Genomic DNA, 24,732 nt, shown 5'->3' with positions numbered 1-24,732 from the left:
GTTGCTATCGGCTTCAGATGACATCGAGGATGGAGCTCGCTACCGTGAAATTGGAAGGGTTGCCCGTGTTGACATCCAACGATTTAGTCTTGTTGACGTTGATGGTGAGACCTGCCGCAGAGGAGCGTTCGCCTAGGTCATTGAGCTTACTCTGCATATCAAAGCGCTATTGTGATAGTAGAGCAACATCATCAGCCAAATTGAAGACGTTGAGATGCTCCATGATGATAGGCTGCCAAAGCAGCCCACGGTTCGGTACACGGTCAATTGCACCCACCATGATCTTGTCGATTACTATGAGGAACAGTAGCGGTGATAGTATACATCCTTCCCAAGTAACATTTAACACTTTATGAAATACTACAAGGCTACTATAAAACAACATTCATAAAACCCTGGTCAAAACAGCTTTGCCTTTATTTCATCCACCAAAATCTCATTAAGTCTATAATTTAGTTGGCCCACCCCGAAAAAGGTTTTGAAGGGCATATTTTCGAGGCACTTCAAGATTGATTTGCTGCAAAAAGGTTATACTGCGGAAGCATTGAAAACCATTTTAAATCCTTATTAAAACTACAATAAAAGCCATTTGGCATCAATATTTGTGTCATTGCCTTTGACGCTTGCTAACCGCACTGAAAATAAAGCATTAATCAAGATAAAAAGGGATGCATAAATATCATCAGATCTTGCCAAATTCATTGTTCAAAAATGAATCTTTCAAAAATCTTCTTAAATTTCCTCATCTAATGCGAAAGAATTACCAAAATTATCAAAGTAGTTCTCATTTGGTGGTCTATTTTTGGGAGATAGATTAAATCTAATGTGAAATATGCTTCGAAAGATCAAAAAAATAGGTCCGCCTTTGGAAATCGTTGGTTTTAATTATTATTTTTAATTTAGGAAACAACGTTTAGTTAATTTTTAAATGAATCATTACGTCCAGCTGAGATATAAAATGATTTCCGGAATCTCTATTGCTGATCAATGATGCATTTATGAGATTAAAGTTATTTTCATGGAAAAAACATCATGAAAAACGAAGATAGTAAAAAGATAATAGCATGTTTTCCATAGGCTAATTGTGAAAAAGCTATTTTGCTTTCATGAAATCGCTAACAAATACAAAACGTTTTAATTTGGCTTTAATGAAGATAATTTTCAGACTGAATTGTATTTATCTAAGGTCATTTTGCTTGATCCTATTCCGTTTAGTTTTATGACGGCATCAATGGTGCCTGGAAAGAGTTAAACGTCAAAATTTGTTTATATTTCGATAGTTCTGTTGCGCGACCATTGCACCGAGCTTCTACTCCTGCGTTGGATCAACAAGTTTCGTGGCATCCTCGATAAGGGCGATTATCATCCATTGGAAGCAGTTAATCAGAAAGTGTGTCTGCATAATTTGGAACAGGTGGAAGCTCAATCGTTCCCAAAAAGTTTCTCTTCTCCCGGATGATGCGAGAAAGTTAATGTGCACTTGCTTGGATTTTTTGTAACAGTTGACCCTTTCGCCGAATGAAACCACTGCTATTGTTCGGAAGGCAGTCAGTTTCATGCTGACTGACAGCTTCTGAAGTTACCTGTCAGCAGTCCCAGTTTGGCACTGATGCATCTTATTCGAATCATCATCGAAACGCGATTTCTGGAGAAGGTTGGTCTGTGTTTATTCACATCGCGATGCAAACGCCATTGACAATATTTTGGGTATTTCCATCAATTTTAAGCGTCTAATTTGACGGCTTCCAGTGCTTCGTAAACCACATTCACTCACTATTCTCAGTCGGCTGTTCTGTCATTGTTGATCGGTTCAGGCCATTTTGCAGAACTGTGCAGATGAAAGCCTGATACAATAGAGGTAACTCAAAGACCAGAAGGTCCCGAAGAAACGAGCTCAACTTTTTGGCTCATCTCTGGTACTATCTTCGGTCTTAAGCTAATCGATGCACCCCTCGAAACATGAGAAAATCCACGAACCCCTCATTTTATCTGTCAAACTTTCATAGTGAATCAAAACAAACATAGTATAGTACTAGACTTTCTACTAGAATGTGGTATGTTAATCGATTGGCTTGGGACCAATAGGCTAGTCAAGGAGTGAACCAATTTAAAATCGTTAGTTTCGTATTGAGTGTTGCTGATACTGCGCTTCGATGAGGTTGACGATTTTATCCGGGACTCCCTTGCGTCTCAGGGCGCCTCACAGATTCTCGAGATTGAGTCGGTCGAAAGCTTTTTCGTAGTCAATGAATACCAAATAAAGGGACTCTTGGAATTCATTGACCTGCTCCAGGATGATGCGGAGCGTGACAATATGGTCCACACAAGATCTTCCGGCACGGAATACTGCCTGCTGCCGTCGGAGAGTCGCGTCGATCTTCTCCTGTATCCGATTCAGGATAATCCCCCTTCTTTGGGACCTTCACTAAGACGCCCTGCATCCAGTCGGCCGGAAAAGTCGCGGTGTTCCAGATATTACAGAATAGTTGATGCAACATTTGAGCGGATAGCATGGAGACAGCTTAGAGGATCTCTGCTGCTATTTTGGATTTATGGGAATGAGTAGAAATAACTCATCAACAAAAACCTAGCCTATGTTAAATACTAAAAAGTCAAAATTCGGTGCTGGCTATGTTACTCAATTTAGAGTAGATCTGGTTTCAATTAAATTGAGTGGGATTTCACTCAATTTTAAGTAGCCACGAACGAGCGTGCACAAAAGTTCTAATTTCAACGCGTTCAAGATGCATTTTACCGATAAAAATTTCATCGGCGTGACATAAATTTATTCGGCGGCGTGAACCATTTTACTGCGGCGGCGCGCCAGCTCAATTTCATCGGCGGCAGCGGCGTATGGAAATCATCGGCGGCGGCGGCGTGGCGCGGTGGCGCACAGGTCTAGTTTAGGCCGCTGCCATACTGAGAGGTAAGAGGCACGCGAAACGTGAAATTGAATATAAGGAATAATATGAATAATAGGAATTCTTTTGTATAGAACGCTAAGCGCGCCTCTTCGCTCCCACGGCCTTAGAGTCCTATGCTGAATCAATGGTAAAATTAACAGGTTGCTTAGATGTTCCATCTTGGTTTCAATCAGCGATGACATGTATTCTGATTTTTGTACATGATAAAAGTTGGGATGGTTTTAAGGCTGTAAAGCTGTAGTTTTTATGCAAATCAGCTAGACTAGATTATTTCCAAGTATCAAAAATGAATTATGAAGGCTAGTTTGATGCATTTTTCAGAAGTATAACGAGAAGATGAATTGAATTGGTACCGACTACAAGTTATGAACAATCTCGAATGAACGTTTGCAAATCAAGAATTCTGTGATAGCTCACATATTATTAAAACATGTGATAAAAACTCATTGTCCTCCTTTAATATTAAGAAAAGGAATCATTGTCCTCCTTAATCTCGAAACCTCAAATGAAATGTCCTCTTTTTCAAGTTTTTAATATGGTAACCCTAACTTAGAGGAACTAAATGTCGAATGGTGAAAAGGTCGAATTGAACTTATAGGGACAAAAGGTCGAATTGAACATAGAAGGACTGTTGGGATGAGTTTACCAACTCTTTATAGCTACAATTTGTGGGTTGTGTGTGTGTGATAGCTTAAAGCTGCAATTTAGAGTTTATTTCAGAAAAGATGCGTAACTTATTAATTTTAAAACTTACAAATTTGGTATACTTGCTCTGGACTTGGTATGGCTCGATTGCCCACTCTTCATCTTCAATTTAGACCGCACTATAATTTTAATTTAATTCTAGTTCAATTTCCGTTATTTTCATCCGTATTTACAGTGTTGATAATTAATGATTAGATTACACTACACGGCAAATAATATAAATATTAGATAAGTGGAATAATAGAATAAAAAAATTTACAATAATACTAGAACTCTCCATCAACAACCATGTCCACCTTTGTTCATCGTTCTTGTTCTTCCTTTTTTTTTTCGTTTGACGTTATTCTAAATCCCACCGGTAACGATTCCCACTGTCATTTGATTCACCGTAAATGCAGGGCCGTAGCGTTTGCAGCACCGCTGCGATGAAGGGCCTCGTCGTGACAAGGACAAAAGGTCGTATGGACAAATGGTCGAATGCCACTTAGAGCAACTAAAGGTCGAATGGTCATAAAGTCGAATTTAACTTATAGGGACAAAATTTCGAATTGAACTTAGAAGGACAATTGACAGTTGGTCGAATGGAACTTAGAGCAACGAAAGGTCGAATGGTCGAAAGGTCAAATTTGACTTATAGCGACAAAAGGTCGACTTGAACTTAAACGGACAAAAAGTCAAATGGACAAATGGTCTAATGGAACTTCGAGCAACTAAAGGTCGAATGGTCAATTTAGCTTAGAAGGACCAAAGGTCGAATGGTCAAAAGCTTGAATTGAACTTAGAGGGGCAAAAGGTTGAATTGAACTCAGAAAGACAAAAGGTTGTATGGACAAATGGTTGAATTGAACTTAGAGGAACTAAACGTCGAATTAAACTTAGAGGGACAAAATATCGAATTGAACTTAGAGGTACAAAAGGTCGAATTGAACTTAAACGAACAAAAGGTCGAATTGAACTTAGAAGGACAAAAGGTCGCATGGACAAATGGTCTAATGGAACTTCGAGCAACTAAAGGTCGAATGGTCAAAAGGTCGAATTTAACTTAAAAGGACAAAAGGTCAAAGGGACAAAAGATTGAATCAAACTTAGAGGAACCAAAAGCCTAATTGAACTTAGACGGACAAACGTTCGAATTGAACTTAGAAGGACAAAAGGTCGAATTGAACTTAAACGGACAAAAGGTCAAATTGAACTCAGAAGGACAAAAGGTCGTATAAACAAATGGTCGAATGGAACTTAAAGCAACTAAAGGTCGAATTGAACTTCGAGTGACAAAAGATCAAAGGGACAAAAGATCGAATTGAACTTAGAGCAACTAAAATTCGAATTGAACTAAGACGGACAAAAGTCGAATGGACAAATCGTCGAATTTAACTAAGAAGGACTAAAGGTTGAATGGTTAAAAGGTTGAATTGAACTTAGAGGGGCAAAAGATCAAATTGAACTCAGTAGGACAAAAGGTCATATGGACAAATTATCGTATGGACAAATTGTCGTATGGACAAATTGTCATATGGACAAATTGTCGAAAATAAACTTAGAGTAACTAAAGGTCGTACTGACAATTAGTCGAATGGAACTTAGAGCAACTAAAGGTCGAATGGTCGAAAGGTCGAATTTAACTTATAGGGACAAAAGGTCGAATTGAACTTAGATGGACACAAGTCGAATGGACAAATCGTCGAATTTAACTTAGAAGGACTAAATGTCGAATCGTCAAAAGGTTGAATTGAACTTGAAGGGGCAAAAGGTTGAATTGAACTCAGAAGGATAAAAGGTCGTATGGACAAATGGTTGAATTGAACTTAGAAGGGTCTAATGGTCAAAAGGACGAATTTAAATTAATGGGGACAAAAGATCAAAGGGACAAAAGATAGAATTGAACTTAACTTAGACGGACAAAAGTTCTAATTGACCTTAGAAGGACAAAAGGTCGTATTGACAATTGGTCGAATGGAACTAAGAGCAACTAAAGGACGAATGGTCGACAGGTCGAATTTAACTTATAGGGACAAAAGGTCTAATTGAACTTAGATGGACACAAGTCGAATGGACAAATCGGCGAGTTTAACTAAGAAGGACTAAAGGTCGAATGGTCAAAAGGTCGAATAAAACTTAGACGGACAAAAGGTTGAATTGAACTTAGAAGGAAAAAAGGTCGTATGGACAAATGGTTGAATTGAACTTAGAGGAAGTAAAGGTCGAATGGTCACAAGGTCGAATTGAACTTAAAGGGACAAAATATCAAAGGGGCAAAGGTCGAATTGAACTTAGAGGGACAAAAGGTCGAATTGAACTTAGAAGGACAAAAGGTCGTATGGACAAATTGTCAAAGTGAGCTTAGGTCAACTAAAGGCCGAATGGTCAAAAGGTTGAATTGCAGTTTGAGAGACAAGAATTCACTTTAACAACTAGTACCTAATGAATTTCTGTATAAGCCGATCGCTCGTAAGTAGATAAGTTCAAATATAAGAAGGTTTGATATTAAGATAGTTTAATAATGTGTAAATAGCAGGATAAATTTTAGCACGCCGTTCGTCACGTCTTGCAATTTTTCACTCAGTCCACCTTTTTCTCCTTTACGTCTTTTGTTCCCTTGATGTTGGTTTTGGTTGTTTCTTCACTAGCTTCATATTCGTCCGAGTCGCTGTTGACGTGGGATGTTCAGCACCGTTACTATCGGGGCGCATCGGGTCCGACGGGCAATTCGACGTAGCGTAACCAACAAGAATGATATGAAGAAGGCATATATTCTAGAGATAGGCAGTTATTTGTAAATCTTTTAACTTTGTCGAACTTCTGAACGGAAACCCTATATGAAGAGCTTTTTGAGTATGTTAATTTACTTCCTTTTAATTCCGTTTTAATTGTTACAATTGAAACGGAATTTAAGGAAATAAATCAACACCCTCAAAAACCTCTTCAGTTATTTGTCTTTTAAATTGCCATGACATGCACTAATTAATTATTTGTTTTCGTAGTTTTCCAAACATATTTCAGAGTTAGACATCCATTTAATCCTTCAACAATTTTACCACATTACGCATTTCGACCCTTTATCCATTCGAAATTTTGTCCATTCCGACCATTTGTCCATTTCGACCTTTTGTCCGCTTCGACTTTTTGTGCACTTCAACATTTTGTTTATTCGACTTTTTGTTCATTCGTGCATTTCGACCTTTTTTCCATTCGAAATTTTGTCCACTTCGACCTCTTGTCTATTTCAACCATTTGTCCATTTCATCTTTTGTGCACTTCAACCTATAATCCTTTTGGACCATTTGTCCATCTAAGTTCAATTCGACCTTTTTTTTCCCTTCGACAATTTGTCCATTTCAACCACTTGTCGAAAAACAAATTAAGGACAAAAAGTCTAATTGAGCTTTGAGGGTAAAAAGATTGAATGAACAAAAGGTCGAACAGGAAAAAGGTCGAATGAACGAAAGTTCTATTTGACAAAAGGTCAAATGGATTGTTGGGATAGATTCGATGGAGTTTCTTCCAGCAAAAAACAACTCTTTTTTGTGAGTGTTTGTCAGCTTCAAGCTATAAATATATTTAATTTTAGGATTGGTTCCAGTACTAAACTTAGGATTTAACTTACAATTTTAGTCTCCAATTTCAATGTTATTTTTATCCACAACAGAGTTCACAATTCTAATATATGTATATATATAAGCCTGTAAGTTAGTTTTAAGTGTAATTTTTCATTATTATTATTAGTTCAATAAATTTACCGATTCAATGATAATAGATTACATCCAATTCACTATATAATCCGACTTGTTTTCCTTTCTATTATCAGTTTATCATTCTCTTACTCTCTCACAATTTCTCCCGTCATTCCGTTTGACGGATCATGCTTCCCGGAACCACCGCTGGGTGTAGTGGGTCGCGCGTTAGGTACCGTTTGTGTTACTCAGTACGAGGGGCTGTTGCGGCGAACATCCTCCCCCCCGTGTCGCCATAACTTCCGGTTGGGCGTCACCAGAACTTGTCACGTCCAGCACAGCCAACTTCGTAACAGGTCTCTTCAATATCCCTCCTGATGTCTGCACTTCCGCTCGACGAGTCACTCCATCCTTCCCCGGAATCGTTCGAATTACTCGTCCTCGTAACCACCGATTCCTAACGTTCTCGTCAACCACGAGCACAAGATCTCCTTCCTTGATCGGTTGTACGTCTCGAAACCACTTTGTCCGTCGAATGATGGTTGGTAGGTATTCAACCACCCATCGACGCCAGAAGTTGTCAAGAGTGTGTTTCACCAAGTTCCAACTATTCCTCAACGCCATTCCTGCATCCGTCGGGAACTTCTCCGGTTCTCGCACACCGTTTGAGCTCAGGAGCAAAAAATGATTGGGGGTCAAGGATTCATGATCAGCTGTTTCTAGAGGAACGAATGTAAGTGGTCTGGAATTGACCATACTTTCGGCTTCTGTTAGTACCGTAGCGAAAGACTCGTCATCTAACTTCCGCACTACTGGAACCGATCCTAGTGCTGATTTCACGGCGCGAACCATTCTTTCCCAACAGCCCCCCATGTGAGGAGCGGCCGGAGGGTTGAATCTCCACTGTGTGTGAGCGTTAGTGAAAGTACTGCCCAATTCGTTGTTTATCTTGTCGATTTCATCCATCAGCTCTCGGCTTGCTCCCACAAAATTCGTACCGTTGTCGGAGTAAATTACCAAGGGCGCACCCCGTCGTGCTATGAACCTCCTTACAGCCTTCTTGCACGCATCGGTTGATAGACTGGCAACCACCTCGAGGTGAATTGCCCTAATAGTTAGACAGGTGAAAAGGCAGACCCATCGTTTCGCCACGGTTCTTCCAACTTTCACCAAATATGGGCCGAAGAGGTCTACGCCCACATAGGTGAAGGGTCGTACAAAGGGTTCCAATCGCACCGCTGGTAATGGCCCCATTTTTGGAGTAACCGGTATCGCTTTGTGTATGCGGCACCACATACAGCGTTTCCTGGATAACCGTATCTCTACTCGCAGCCGAGGCACATAAAACTTCTGTCGCATCTCGTTGACTATGGTTTCGTCATTTGCGTGACCATATTTCCGGTGATAGTAATCCAACAGCAACTCCGTAATGCGATGGTTTCTTGGTAGGATGATGGGAAACTTCGTATCGTAGGATAGAACCTGCGCTTCTGCAGCCCGACTGCCTACTCGTAACACCCCGTACTCGTCAGCGAATGGAGACAGCTTCACAAGATGGCTTGATGTTCCTAACTGCTTCCCACGTGTATTATTTTCTTCTTGATTCTTCTTCAAGATCGCTACTTCATCCGGAAATGCCTCAGATTGCGCACTCGACCATAACGTTCTTTCTGCCTTCTGCAAATCTACACTGGTGATCCCTACAGTATCCGTAGATCTACTTCTCGAGGGATGCAGACTAGAGACGAAATGGTGAACATATGCTGTAGAACGCAACAGTCGTTCGAATTTTGAAAATCTGTCAGCGTCTATCACCAGTTGTCTGACCAGATGGCTGCATACGAACGCCTCCCGTAATTCCTTGTCACTTTCATCTGTGTCTTCTTCTGGAGCCACCGTCCATTCTGTTTCGACGTTGTACAGGATGTCAGGCCCCTGAAACCAGCGACTGTCAACATTGCAAGCGGGACCTTTACCCCACTTGGTGGCCTCGTCAGCCACATTGACCTTAGTCGAAATCCACTGCCATTCGTCAACGCTCGACAGGTTCAGTATTTCGTTAACCCTGAAGGCAACGAACTGGCGATATCGTCGAACATCCGATTTGATCCACGAACAGACGGTCGATGAGTCACTCCAAAAGCAGGTTTTCCGTATCTTCAACGAATGATTTTGCTCAATAGTTCTCCGCAAACGAGCTCCCAGCAACGCTGCCATCAATTCTAGTCGTGGTATCGACAGTTCTCGAAGTGGTGCCACTTTCGTCTTCGACGAGACTAAAGCGACTCTGATACGACCGTTGTCTATTATGCGGAAGTATCCAACCGCTGCAAAGGCTTGTTCACTAGCGTCCACAAACACGTGAAGCTCCAGAGATTTGAAACTATCCGGATCGTAGTTCGGAAAGTAGCAACGAGGAATATGCAGTTCTTCAAGCTTCTTGAGTACCGCTATCCAATCCATCCAGCGCGTAGCGATCTCCATTGGAATCCTGTCGTCCCAATCCGTGTCCGTCCGCCATACTTCTTGAATTAGGATTTTCCCGTGGATTACAAATGATGCCACCAATCCCAAAGGGTCAAATATACTCATGACGAGTCGTAGCATCTCCCGTTTTGTGGGAATCGTAGTACCGTCTACCAGCTTTCGCACTTTCTCACAAAATTGCAGCGAAAATACGAAGACGTCCTCTTCTTGCAACCACGCCATTCCCAGCACTCGCTCGAATCTAACCTCCTTATCCGGTAACATGACTTTCGATTTCTTCAGGTTCTCCTCTCCTAACTTGCTCAGTACGGTCCTGTTGCTTGACATCCAATTTCGGATATGGAATCCAGCTCTTCTGTGCACTTCGATCACTTCCTTGGCAACCTCGAACGCTTCTTCCGCTGTATCGAAACTGTCCACGTAGTCATCCACATAGTGTCTCTTCTTCACTGCCGCTGCTCCTCTTGGTAGGTCCAGTTCGTGCTCTGATGCGTTCATATTCTTAATGTACTGCGAGTGCGTTGGGGAGCAGGCCACTCCGAATATTGCTACATCGGAGACCATGATGCTCATCGGTACCTCGGGGGAGTCCCTGTAGGGGAACAGCAAAGCGCTGCGGTCCTGTTTTCTAATCAACATTTGCAGGAACATCTCCTTGACGTCTGCTGATACTGCGACTTGGCGTTCCCGGTACGGAAACATTACGGACAATAACGGCGTCAAAAGATCCGGACCTTTGAGCAGCATTGAGTTCAACGATACGCCTTCCACCTTCGCTGCTGCATCCCAGATTACTCTTATTTTACCAGGTTTCTTCTCGTTGACCACCACTCCAATCGGCAAGAACCATGTGCGCCGTAGGTCGAATTCTTCGAGTTCTTCCTTCGTTGCTTCGCGTATGTAGCCCTTGGCTTTGAAGTCGGATATTTGTCGACGGACGCTGTCGTACAGGTCTGGATTCCGTGCCAAACGTTTTTCAAGACACTTGAAGCGTCGTTCAGCCATAGACCTGCTATCTGGAAACTCTACATAGTCATGCTTCCAGAGCAGGCCTGTTTCGTACTTCCCACAGTCTAACCGTCTCGTAGTTTCTTCTAGAATCTTGTAAGCGCGTTGTTCTTCTACTCCTTTCACGGCTGGCACAACCGCTACACCAAGACTCTCGATGTCGAAGAAATGCCGAACGTACTCGTGAAGATCAGCGTTTATCGATTCAGCATTCATATGAAGTTGTCTATGCAACGTATTAGCTTCTGGCTTCCGCAGACTGCCGCATACTGCCCAGCCAATCCTGGTCTTCGTTGCAATCGGCTCGTTCGACTTGCCCTGCCGCAGTTTCAGTGTAGCTAGCAGATGAGCATTACTCAGTCCAATGAGTATTCCTGGCGCAGCGGATTCGAAACTCTTCACCGGAAGGTTGCTAAGATGAACGAACCGTGTTGCGAGTTCTTCAAAATCCACGGTTTGTCGTGGTAGTCCGAGATTCTCGACAGTGTATGCCTCGGATAGTTTGAACCGTTTGCTTTCACCCGTTTCTGAAATCTCCATTGTGACGACTTCTGTTCCAGTTATCTTCTTGTTGACGCCTCCAGTCCATTGAAGGTGCAAAGTCTCCACATCTCCGTAGGCTCCAAGAGCGTCTGCGATTGACCGCTCTACAAGTGTCACTGACGATCCGTCGTCGAGGAATGCGTAGGTGTCAAGTTGGCCTTTTTGTCCGAACAATGTAACTGGTAGGATTCGAAAGAGTGTTGATGAAGACAGCTGACGATGCACAGTTACTACCGCACTGGTGGATTTCGACTCCACTAGCGGTTCGAAATGTAGCAAACGGTGATGTCGCTTCGGGCAATCGTTGATCCCACAAACCTCTCCTTTGCAAGGCCAACGTGCATGTGAAGTGAGGCATCGTGCACACAGCTTGTTTGCTTTTACTGCTTTCCATCTGCCATCTAAGTCTAGACTTTTGAATGCCGTGCAAATTTCAATCTCGTGACTGTCTATGTTGCAAACTGAACATGATTTGCCGTAACGCGTAGCAGCATCTCTTGATTTCTGCATTGTTTCACTGGATCCACTATTCTTTGCATCCTCACGACGCTTCCCCTTCCGTTGATCCGTCGACATGTGCGTGTTCACGAACGATCTCTCTTTCGGCTTACTCCGTTCTTCTTTCGAAACCTTCTGAGAACAGCTCACAAGCTGTGTTACACCGCTCGCTGCTGAAGATATCTTTGCCATGTAGTCGCTGAAGACACTCAAATCTACCACTGGAGCCTGCTCTTGGTAAAGTGCCCAACTAAACTTCGCCGTTGCTGGCAACTTGTCAACCAGTTCTTGCAGAAGAATTGGATTCGACAGATGTCTTTCCAACCCGACAGCTTTTAAATGCCCGCAGAGATTTTGCACCACAAGTCCAAAACTCACAAGCGTTTCCAACCGATCCGCCTTTGGTGATGGAGTTCCTCGAACCTTCGCAATCATGTTATTGACGATTTGTTCCGGTCGTCCGTACAACTGCTGTAAGGTCGACATAATCTGGTGTACTGTTGACGGATGGAGTAAGAAACTGCTGACTGCTTCCTTGGCAGAACCCCTGAGGCTACGTTGCAACCGCAGAAGGTTTTCCGCGTTGGAGTAACCGCAAATCTCCGTCGAATTTTGGTAGCTGCTTATGAAAAGCGGCCAATCTACCGGATCCCCAGTGAAGACTGGTAGCTCCTTAGTAACTACTTGTCTAGCTGCTAACTGCTGATTAGATAGTCCGAAATTCCCGAATGCGTTATTTGATGCAAAACCCCGATTTGGAACCAACTGCGGGTGAATTTGTGGAACCCCTGATTCCCCGAAGTTCTCCCGTTGTCTACTAGGTGGAACTTCATTGTCCAAAAGTGAGGGAGGAGGTGGATAAGGATGACTAGGATGCTGATTGTTTCCTGACAAGCTATTTACATGAGAGTTTTCGGTTCTATTGTTTGAGAGACCTACTGGCGAAGGATTACAATCACTTACCAACGGTTGCCATTCGTTGCCTACCAAGTTAACGTCTTGTTGTACTTCCAGAACTTCGTCGCGCAGCGCCCAATAGTCCTTCTCCGCTTGCTTCCGCAATCGTACTGCTTCAAATTCTCGTTGTTTTGCGGCATCTAGTTCAGACTGCCACCTTTGTTCCATTCCTCGTAGACAGCTAATCTCGTTCTCCAGTTCTGCGACCTGGTGGTGCAGTGCTTCACAATCCTTATTACGCTGCTCGAGCTGCTTGCGCAAATCTACCTCCGAAGTACGCAGCCGCTCTATGTCTCCACCATTCCTTTTGTCCAGGAATTTGATCATATCCTGGAGTGCTGCTTGTTGAAGATTGTGACGACTTTCTTGCTGGATACGTAAACCTGCCTCCGATTTCCGTATCCGCTCTATTTCCTCGCCGTGTTGCGTTTCCAAGAGCTTGATCTGGGACTGCAAACCTTCTTCCGATTCACGAATCCGTTTCAATTCGCTGAAGTACTGCAACTCCAATGCCTTGATCTTGTTCACCAGCTCTACCTCTCGTTTACGCCTCGTGTCGATGTCCAATTCGTGTTTCGACATCAGATCCTTGAATATTCGGTTTTCAGCTTCTGGTCGTTCCAGCTCTAGTGCGTTCTGCTTGCGTAGCTCACCAGTTTCAACGCTCCATCGTTTGTAACAGTGGACATTTGACTTCCGAACCGCTCCAGTGCTCGAAGCTACTTCTTCAACCTTCAGAAACTTTGCATACGGCTGGAGATCCACGAGGGGCAAATCTGGCGGGTTCTTGATCTGATCCGGCTTGATTACGGAAGAGCCAACTACATCCTCAAGAGAATCCTCAGGTTCATCGATTGAAATGCTTCCCAAGGTCCGCGGGATTGATTCGACCTCTAATCCCGTACCTATCCTGTCATCACCGAAGGCTTGAGAAACAACGGGTGCAGTTGTCTTCAACGGCGTTGAAGAGGGATGTACTGCCTGCGTTTTGCCCGGACATGCATCTGCCAGTTGATCAGCATTCGCAGACGTTGACTCAGGTGTCTGTACAACGACAACCTTGCCGGAACTCTCGACTACGTCGGTCTGCTTTACCCAATCTTCTGTTCGCTTCGCACTCCTCTGACTGCTCCGCATACTGCGTACACTTCTTGCCTCGTCGTCATCTTGCCGGTTCAGCAACTCATGCTTCCGAGCGATATACTGTTTCCCTTGCTCCAGCTTTGCCCGAAGTTCTCGTTCGACCAAAGCTCGTTCCTTTTCGATCCGCTCTCGGTTCAAATCCTCCAGCAATTTCTGCTCTTCGTCCAGGCGCTGCATTTCACGATCCAGTCTAGCCTTACGAACACTGGAGGTGTCCGAAATCCCACTAATTAGACTCAGTGTTGGTCCGCGAACATTCGACACACAAGTCTCACATGAGAAACTGGCTGTACGTACCACTTCCGTGTTGACGTTGGCGCATGTAAAGTGGTACCAGCGATTACAAGTCTGACACTGTACCATGTACCGCTCTGCGTTGTTCGGCCGATCACATCCGATACATTCATGCAAATCTCCACCGTCGTTATCGACCATCGATGCAACGAACGAATCCTCCGATGAACAATTCGACACTTGATCGCCATCACCTTTGGTGAGGTTATTTTTTGTCTGTTGGATGACCCTCGTCCGCGAGCGGGTTTGCCGAACGATCGACTGTAGACTCATCACTTTGCGGGTAAAATTCTTGAAGAATCTGTTGGGATAGATTCGATGGAGTTTCTTCCAGCAAAAAACAACTCTTTTTTGTGAGTGTTTGTCAGCTTCAAGCTATAAATATATTTAATTTTAGGATTGGTTCCAGTACTAAACTTAGGATTTAACTTACAATTTTAGTCTCCAATTTCAATGTTATTTTTATCCACAACAGAGTTCACAATTCTAATATATGTATATATATAAGCCTGTAAGTTAGTTTTAAGTGTAATTTTTCATTATTATTATTAGTTCAATAAATTTACCGATTCAATGATAATAGATTACATCCAATTCACTATATAATCCGACTTGTTTTCCTTTCTATTATCAGTTTATCATTCTCTTACTCTCTCACAATTTCTCCCGTCATTCCGTTTGACGGATCATGCTTCCCGGAACCACCGCTGGGTGTAGTGGGTCGCGCGTTAGGTACCGTTTGTGTTACTCAGTACGAGGGGCTGTTGCGGCGAACATGGATAAAAGATCGAAGTGGACAAAAAGTCAAAATGAACAAAAAGTCTAAAAGAAGTGGATAAAGCTTTAAATTTACAACATAATGTTTAGAAAATTTACGCTTAGAGTCCGAACAATTTTTTTAATAATACTCTCATGATTGAAAAAAGAATATATTCTAGAGAACGGCAGTCATTTGTCTCTTAAAATGCCGTGGCACGCACAGTAACTATTTTTTATCTTAATTTTCCAAATAACTGCTCACAATCTAAAGAAGGAAAAATATTTGAGATTTAGCCACCCATTTTATCCTCCAACAATTCAACACATTATCCATTTCAACCTTTTTTTTCCATTTCGACCACTTTTCCATTTCGACTTTTTGTCAATTTCGACCTTTTGTCCCCTTCGACCTTTTGTCAACTACAACCTTTTGTGCAATTCAACCTTTTGTTCATTCAACCTTTTGTCCATGTTGACTTCGATGTTTTGTCAATTTCGACCTTTTTTCCCATTCGAAATTTTGTCCATTTTGACCTTTGGCTCATTCGACATTTTTTTCCACTTCGACCATTGGTTTATTTGACCTTTTGTCCCTTCGACCTTTTGTCCGTTCGACCTTTTGTCCGTTCAACCTTTTGTCCGTTCGACCTTTTGTTCCTTCGACTTTTTGTCCTACACCTCAGCAGAGATCTCTAGGGAATTTTGAAAAGCATCCTTAGCAATTCCGTTTCAAAGTGATTTTGAAAAGTATTCCATGGGCTTTGCAAATACAACTTCAGGCAAATTCTTTGGAGAATACCAAGGGTAGCTTGAATAGAAGTTTACGATAATTATGAGGAGAAATCAATTGATACTGTTAGTAGAAGCCCATTTCGACCATTTGTCCACTTCGACCTTTTGTCAACTACAACCTTTTGTCCAATTCAACCTTTTGTTCATTCGACCTTTTGTCCATTTTGACCTTTTGTCGACTTCGACGTTTTTGTCGACTTCGACGTTTTGTCCATTTCGACCTTTTTTCCCATTCGAAATTTTGTCCATTTTGACCTTTGGCTCATATCGACCTTTTTTCCACTTCGACCTTTTTTCCACTTCAACCTTCTCTCCACTTCGACCTTTGGTTCATTCAACCTTTTGTCCCTTCGACCTTTTGTCCTGCACCCCTGCAGAGACCTCTAGGGAATTCTGAAAAGAATCCTTAAGCAATTCCGTTTCAAGATGATTTTGAAAAGTATTCCATGGGCTTTGCAAATACAACTTCAGGCAAATTCTTCGGAGAATACCAAGGGTAGGTTGAATAGAAGCTCACGATAATTATGAGGAGAATTCAATCGGCACAGTTAGTAGAAGCCCAGGAAATGAGAAGTCATGGAACTCTGAGAAGTGACATGAATTATAAGAGAATTACGGTAATAATTCCAAGGTAAGCTTAATATGAAAGCAGATCAAAAGGAACTCTAAGGAGAACATCAATTATTGGACAGCATACCAAGGGCAGATAACAAAGCGATTACTAAGAAGAAATCTAAAGAAGTATTAATAGTAGTAGTTATGAACAGAAATCCAAGGTAGTTCTGATCTTCGAAGGATAATACCACGGAGTTTGTGAACAGGATTACAGTCTCCAAAATTTTGAGGAAAATTTCATCGGAATTTTAAGCAGTATTTCAAAGGAGATAATTCCAGAGCTGCGGAGCTGATAGGATCATGGGAATTTTTGGTAGGACCTAGGCCCGGAATCACAGCCAATGGCGTTGTATCGGAGGAATAATAACAAAACCTCTGATTTTGACTTCTGATACTTCAATATTGTCTCCGATTCCAACCCGACTCCTGGTCAACTTCACAGCCCAGAATAATTAAATCTGAGTTTTGGGTAGAATTCGAAGGAAATTTCGAGGAAAACAATTCTGATGTTAATTCCTGGCCTCTCATGGTCGTTACTCATCGTTACCCCATGAGTAACCAGCTCCGAAGACCGATTATTATTATTTTAACTACATTCGCTCCTGAAGGTGAACAATATTGATCCGCCCGAGGTAATTAACAATCATTTGAAAATAAATTCATCTAAAAGTGATCCTCGAAACAAGTTCCGATAATCTACACACTTAGAAAAATCATGTAAATGTAGGTGCTCTGAGAGTGACATATACGAGCGTCAATTTTGACGTAAATTTGAGAAATATAGCTCAATCAAACGTACTTTTCGTTGAGCAACAAACTTTTCAGTCTCGGAGCACTTAATATTACATGACATGTTTGTTTACGTCTCATCCTTTATGTCAAAGATGGATTCCGTCACGTGTAAAATAAGTTATTTCTAAGTGTATAAGGATAGTACAATGAACTTCAGGGAAGTTTGTTGACCTTAACCTTCCTAATGCGTTAGGAAAAAATCACACAGTATTTCCAGGTCAAAAATGGCCCCAATGCACTAGCAAGATACATTTCGGGAACTGCACAGAAGATCTAACATATTCACGGAAGTTCTGAGAATTTCAGGAAAGTTTAGGGATCATTGGAGCATTTGCATTAATTTCAGAGCAATTCCAGGAACATGATCCCAAGGACTGCAAGATCATCAGGGAAGTTCCGTGAACTTCAGGAAAGATTAAAGATCTTCACAAAAATTGTAGAAACTTTAAAGACATTCCGAGGATTTAAAGGAAATGCCGAAAAAATCATGGAAGCTGCATAAACAAACTGCGGGAAGCATCAAGAATATTAAAGTGGATCCATTAGGTTCGGGAAAATTGCAGAAAGATATTCTGTAAATTTCAGAGATTTTCTGAGAACTTCAGGGAAATCAACACAACTTGAAAGAAGAGAGAACTTGAGGAAATTTTTTGAAACATTAAAGAAGATCCATGTACCTCAGAGGAGCTAGCTCTTGAGACCTTTAGGGATTTTCAGAGATCTTAACGGCAGTTTCAATAACTTCAGGGATGTTCCAGACCTTCGGGTATGTTTAAAGATCCGTAAGAGTCAGTTCCGATAAATTCAAGACAGCTCCATTAACTACTGTTAAATTTCGTGAACCCCAAAGAAGTTCCAGGAATTTCAGGAAAGTTAAGAGAACTGCAGATAACTAATGAAAACATCAGAAATATTATGGAAATTTCGCAGAAGTTCACAAAACTTCAGGGATGTTCAAAGGTGTTCAGGACAGTTCCATTTATTTCTCGACAGATTTCAAAAACTTGGGGCATCCCTTAGCTCAGTCGGTAAAGGCGCAGCTACAAAGCAAGACCATGCTGGAGGTGGCTGGGTTCGATTCCCGGTTCGGTCTAAGATTTTTTCGGGTTGGAAAATTTCTCGACTTCCCTGGGCATAGAAGTATGATCAGACTTGCCATCGAACAGGCATCGAAAGCTCTCAATTTAATAACCCTAGTTGCACATTTGTCACTTAACAGTTGTGGTTACTTGTATGCACCTTATTTCAGTCACAATCAAGTTGCAGCAACTGTGGAAGTGCATCTAGAACACTAAGTTGAGAGCACGCAATAAGCTTGAAATGCGAAGAAGAAAAAGAAGAAAAAGAATAATAAGAAGAAGAATTTCAAAAACTTCAGGATATGTGAAGGACTAGAAATATTACGGAGACTACACTGAAGTCCAGAAGTACTTCAGAGATGTTTAAAGGTTTTCAGAAAAGTGCCATTTATTTCATGACAGCTGGAATAATTTAAAAAAATGCTGGAATTTTAAAGCAATACTCTAGCAATGTTGCGAGAGGTCCATGAAATTTATGGAAAGGATAGGGAAATTGCATGAACATCGAGATAATGTGAGAACATATGACTTCCCTTCAATGTTTTTAATGGTTGATTTAAGACCATATAAAATGCAAGGACTTCAGCGAATATTAGAGAACATCAAAACAGTTCCAATTAATTTCAAGAAAATGACGAAAACTTTTATGAAGTTCTAAAATCTCCATAAAAATCCAGAGGAAGATCTGAGATTTTTAGATGGTTTCATTTTATTCAGGAAAATTCCGAAGTACTTCGAGGATGATCAGAGAACTTCAGAGCAGTTCCATTAACTTCAGGTAAATTGCAACATTCAAGGAGAGAAATTATGGAATATTCCGAGAATTTTAGGAACGTTCGGAAAATTTCAATGACATTGCAGGATCTTCAGGGAAGCTATATGAATATCATAATATTATCTGGAACATTAAAAAATTTAGGGCTCTGCAGAATCACCAAAAACTTCCGGGAATTCCATAAATTTTGGAAAGATTAAGGGAAAGTTACGCGAGCTTCAAGGAGCTTTTCAAAACTTCTAGAAAACCATGGGAACTTCTAGGAAGATGTAGGAATTTCATAAAAATGTAATTAACTGCGATCTTTTCTAGAATACTGAAGTCAAGAGAACTTTGAAGAAGTCCAGTGATATTTCATGCAGTTTGAATAACATCATGAAAACCCGTAAACCATCAGGAAAGTCTAGACGTTTCGATAATTAATGGGCAGTTCCACGATCTTCTGGCAATGTTAGAGAACCTCATTGAAAATCCAAGATCAACATAAATTATTTCATTTTGAATTTGGGAAAATTAAGGGAACCTTAGAGAAGATCCGTAAATTTCAGGGAAGTTCAAAGAACTCCAGGGAAGTTACAAATTTTCAGGAAATCTAAGAGAACTTCACAGGAGTCCATAGAAAAGCAGGAAAACTTCGAGTACTTCATAAATTTCAGAAAATGTTAAGGAAATTCCATGAACTTTAAGAACGAACATCAGCGAAATGAAGGAACACTTTAAATGAAGTTCCGTAAGTTTGGGAAACTTCAGGAAAATACCGGAAAATTTGGAGGCGTAGTCCAGAAAACTTCAGAGCACCACCCTAGTCCAGTGGTTAACAATGAAGCTTAGGGATTCTTTGAACTATTGTATAAAGTTCAGGGCAATACCAAGGGCTGTAGGAGAATTTCAAGAACTTTATAGAAACTCCGAAAACTTCAAGGAAAAAGATCAGAGACCCTTAGGGCAGTTCCATTAGCTTCAGGTAAATTACAGAAATTTTAAAGAACTTTTATGAAATTGTCAAATCTTCATAATCTTCCTAGAATTCCAGGAAAAAACAGGTAAATATGAAATATCCAGAGTCAAAATATGTTACAGAAAGTTCCGTGAACATCCGGGTAGCTTCAAAAGCTTCGAAAAAACTTCAATACAGTTCCATTTACCTCAGGAAGGTTGTGGGAACATTAAGATGTTCCGAGAACTTCAGAAAAGTACGGTGAAATTCAGGGAAGTCAAGATAATATCAAGGAAGTTCAGAGAACTTCGAGGAAAACTTCATGATTTTCAGGGATGTTCTATGAACATTTGAAAAATTGCAGAAACTCTTTGGAATTTCCTTACGTCTTTTATCTGACTATAGAATATAACAGACACGTTCCAAGTTACCCTGTCTGCTGGTATTGTCGCTACAGCTGAAACCTGGAAAACCCAGCTAGCTCAAATTGATTTTATTCTCGTTTTATACGTTGGGAGAGGGACATTTTGCCGTAGGACGTTTCGCCGAAGGACGTTTCACCAAAGGACGTTTCGCCGAAGGACGTTTCGCCGAAGGACGTTTCGCCGAAGGACGTTTCGCCGAAGGACGTTTCGCCGAAGGACGTTTCGCCGAAGGACGTTTCGCCGAAGGACGTTTCGCCGAAGGACGTTTCGCCGAAGGACGTTTCACCGAAGGACGTTTCGCCGAAGGACGTTTTGCCGAATGACGTTTCGCCGAAGGACGTTTCGACGGAGGTCATTTCGACGAAGGTCATTTCGACGAAGGTTATTTTGCCAAAGAGGAAGCCATTTTCTAAGGTTTTGAATTTTTCTCAAGCCTTAGTAAATTTTGAAATCAGTTTCAAAAAAAGATTAAGATGGTTCGATATTTTCAACCTGGCAAGCTATTCAAATAATGCTTCCTTCTTCTTCTTTTGAACATGAGCAGTTCTGTTTTCAGAAATTTTTAAGCAATCCATGTATTACATTTTAGAAATGCCTATTCGGCAAAATTACCCATTTGGTGAAATGTTCTTCGGCGAAACGTTCTTCGGAAAAACTATCTTCGGCAAAATGACACAGCCCTTTAATTGTTATACTTAGAGTTGGAAGTAGTGCGCATTAGAACGAGAGTAAAATCAATTTTCGCTGTTGATTTCTGGTGGTGTAGCTAGAGACTGCAAACTTAACAACAATTTAATACATTGAAACCTCCGTTTACGAAGTCTTTTTTTACACAATATTCAATTTACGTCGCTCTTTTTACGAAGTAAATCCCAAATAACGTGGTTTTTTTTACGAAGAAAATCCCAAATAACGAGATTTTTTCCGATTTTTTGAAACTGAGTAATACCAACAATCAATACGAAACTAACGATTTTAAATTGGCTCACCACTTTAGTAGCCTATTAGTCCCAAGCAAACGATTAACGTACCCTATTCTAGTAGAAATTCTATTACTACACTATGTTTGTTTTGATTCGCTATGAAAGTTTGACAGATAACATCAGGGGTGTGTGGATTCATGCAGAACATGCAGGGGTGAGTGAAATAGCTTGGGACTGCTTGGGACCGTTGTTCTGGTACTGAGTGAGCCAAAAATAATAATGATTTTCTTCGGGACTCTATGGTAATACTGTGAAATAGCTCACAATGTGGGTATTTTTAGGATCGGAGTGACGTGCAGGGATCGGAAATCAATGTCTGACGCCATTTTCAAATCCAAGATGGCGGCTCCCGGTTACAGAAAACATGGAAATTCTGTCAAATACCCCACGGTATAAGTATTTTTTAAATCGGAGTGACATGTAGGAACTCAAAATCGATGTCTATCGCCATTTTGAAATCCAAGATGGTGGTTTCCATTTGCCGAAAAACTGGAAAATACTGTCGAACACCCCACAAAAGGGGTAGTTTTGGAATCGGGGTATCGTGTAGGGACCGCAAATGTCTGACGCCACTTTGAAATCCAAGATGGCAGCTTCCGGTAGCAGCAAAACTAGAGAATACATTCTAATACCCCTCAATATGGGTATTTTTGAAATCGGTGTGACATGAAGGAATCAGAAATCCATGTCTGATGCCATTTTTAAATCCAAGATGACGGCTTCCGATTAAAGGAAAACTTGGAAATTCTGTCAAATACCCCACAATGTGGTAATCTTTGAAATCAGATTGACGTGTAGGGACCGGAAATTCATGTCTGTCATCATTTTGATATCCAAGACAGTCACCATTTTGATATTTGACAGTATTTTCCAGTTTTTCTGTAACCTGGAGTCTTTGTCAAAATGGCTTCATACATGGGTTTCCGGTACTAACACTTCACCCGATTCCAAATATACCCATATTGTGGGTTGTTTAACAGTATTTTTTTCTGATTTTATGAAACCGGTAGTCGCCATATTGAATTTCAAAATGGCATCAGACATCGAGCTCCGGTCCTTGCACATCTCTCCGATTCCAAAAACACCCATATTGGGGGGTATTTGACAGTATATCCCAGTTACTCTGCAACCGGAAACCGCCATATTGGATTTGAAAATAACGTCAGTCATCGATTGTCAGTTCCTACACGTCACCCAGAATCCAAAAATACCCATATTGTGGGGTATTTAGTATTATTTTTTCTGATTTTCACATTTTGACAGTCTGGGTGACGTGTAGGGACCGGAACTTGATGCGGTCCCTAAACGTCACCCAGATTCCAAAAATACCCATATTGTGAGGTTTTTGGCAATATTTTCAAAAACCTCTTTTTAAGAAGCAAATCCCAAAAAACGAGGTTTCACGCACTAATTCGTGTTACGAACCCTCGGTTTGGTTCGTAAATGGAGGTTCCTGTGCAAAAGAACTGGACAATCCTCAGAGCTCCAGGAACATCAAAAACTTCAAAATGTATTGGTAACTATTTTGAAAACTTCTGAAACAAACAGGAACTTTCAGAACTTCTCGATCTCCAGCAACGTTTAGAGCTCTTAGGAATTATCACAAATTCTGGTAAGTAGCTATCGCCGACTTTATGGATTGAACAGCTCCTAGAACATTAAGAACTGCAAAAACTTTCAGGACTGATGGGACCTTACTTGATGTACCATGCACATAAAAGAAGCGTCAAATATCATACAGGTTTACATGATAGATCGTGAAAAGTTATGAGATGTTTCATGAAATATTCCAAATACTGTATGCAACTGTTCATCTTTGTAAGCAACATTTCATTCAAGGTGATAGTTCACGAGAAAAGAAAAACAAGATTACACGCTTGAATGTTTACATCACATACCAGTATAAGAACTCCGACACATTCATTTCTAGATAGAGCTAGAATTTGGGCTTAACAGCTTTTGTAAACATTGACTTCTCTCGATGATTACTTGGAATTCAAGGTACGCCCACCCAAACCAACATAACCGTCTTGAAGGGGAAGTCTTCCCATACTCGATAGTGTTGTTGATTTGCGTTGGCGAGCCTTGACTTTCTAGAAATCATAGAAAATAGTAACTGTTTACAAAAGCTGTTACCCTCTAATTCCAGCTCTATCTAGATTTGATATTAATGAAACGCTCTCCTTAATTAATCATTTTAAGAGATGAACTAGCCTATGGCTAAAAATCTCTATAATAAAGGGAAAAAAAAAAAAAAATTAATCATTTTGTCAAGCTTCTGCATTCATGTTCCATCTGATGTCACTGCTATTGTTTGCGGTGACATCTATCGGAAACTACACACAATCTGTTTTCCTATAATTGTTCACAGAGGACACTGCAGTGCAAAACATGTCTGGTACCTCTGTATATATGCATTTAGATTATTATTCGAAGTCCCTCCTTTTTTACACATTCTGCACACAAAATAGCTCACCCCTCACAGAATTGCTTGCCGATTTTTATTTATGGGGCGGGGCATAAAGTACATTTTGCGCAGAATATGTTAAAAAGAAGGGACTTCAAATGTTAAAGCAAATGCATATATAGAGGTACCAGACATGTTTTGTAGTGTCAGGTACTCTATTTTGTAATCTATGAAAGGGAAATCACAAATCGAGTGTCAACAAAATACATGGCATGTTGAGAGATTCAGGTCGTGAGAGCAAATTTACTCTCTCAAATTTGAATTTTTTGGCTCCCTGGGATCTGGTAGTAAAGCATATAAAACTGTATGGGGAACAATCATTTTTATTTAATTGTGGCTTGTTTAACAATAATTTTCGGGAAAAAACTGAACGACAAAGTCCCTGATTAATTTCTTTAGGTTGACATTCACTTTGTTTGACCTGAATATGCACCGAAAGCGAATTATTCCCACTTCTATCAATTTCTATATGGGGATTTTTATCACTTCCTACCAGCGGAGCTGCGCCATCTCTGTGGAAAATGATCGAACAAAATGATTAATTCAAATCAATCTCTTTCAAACTAATTTTTGCAGAGCCTTTGACGTCTACTGGAACATCCCGACGTTCATGTGCAACAAGTATCAGATGGACTTCTCCAGCATAGGACCCACTTACGGGGTGCAGCAAAACGGGAACGACAGCTTCCGCGGCGGTGCCATTTCTATTCTATACGATCCGGGCAAGTTCCCTGCCCTGCTGGAGAAAGCGTCCACCCGGGTGCTGTACAAGCGAAACGGCGGGGTGCCCCAGGAGGGAAACCTAACCGAGCATTTGGACATCTTCCGCAAGCACATGGATGAGCTGGTGGCGGATCCGGAGTTTTCCGGCAAGAATC

General features: G+C 41.1%; 1 protein-coding gene across 1 annotated transcript in view; it reads left to right on the top strand.

Moving 5' to 3' along the window:
• LOC135697752 (hyaluronidase Tab y 2.0101-like) overlaps positions 1–24,732 on the top strand; it is a 104,488-nt gene that overhangs the window by 29,958 nt on the left and 49,798 nt on the right. Inside the window, exon 2 of the mRNA XM_065217556.1 lies at positions 24,431–24,723. Coding sequence (XP_065073628.1) covers positions 24,431–24,723 — 293 coding nt within the window. The remainder of the gene's footprint in view (positions 1–24,430; positions 24,724–24,732) is intronic.

This window comes from Ochlerotatus camptorhynchus, unplaced genomic scaffold (genome assembly GCF_037179485.1).
Source record: "Ochlerotatus camptorhynchus isolate MF236.1 unplaced genomic scaffold, CSIRO-AGI_Acam_v1.1 ptg000077l, whole genome shotgun sequence".
Taxonomy (NCBI): domain Eukaryota; kingdom Metazoa; phylum Arthropoda; class Insecta; order Diptera; family Culicidae; genus Ochlerotatus; species Ochlerotatus camptorhynchus.
The sequence above is the reverse complement of the archived record's forward strand: the minus strand, read 5'-3'. Positions and strand labels throughout refer to the sequence as shown.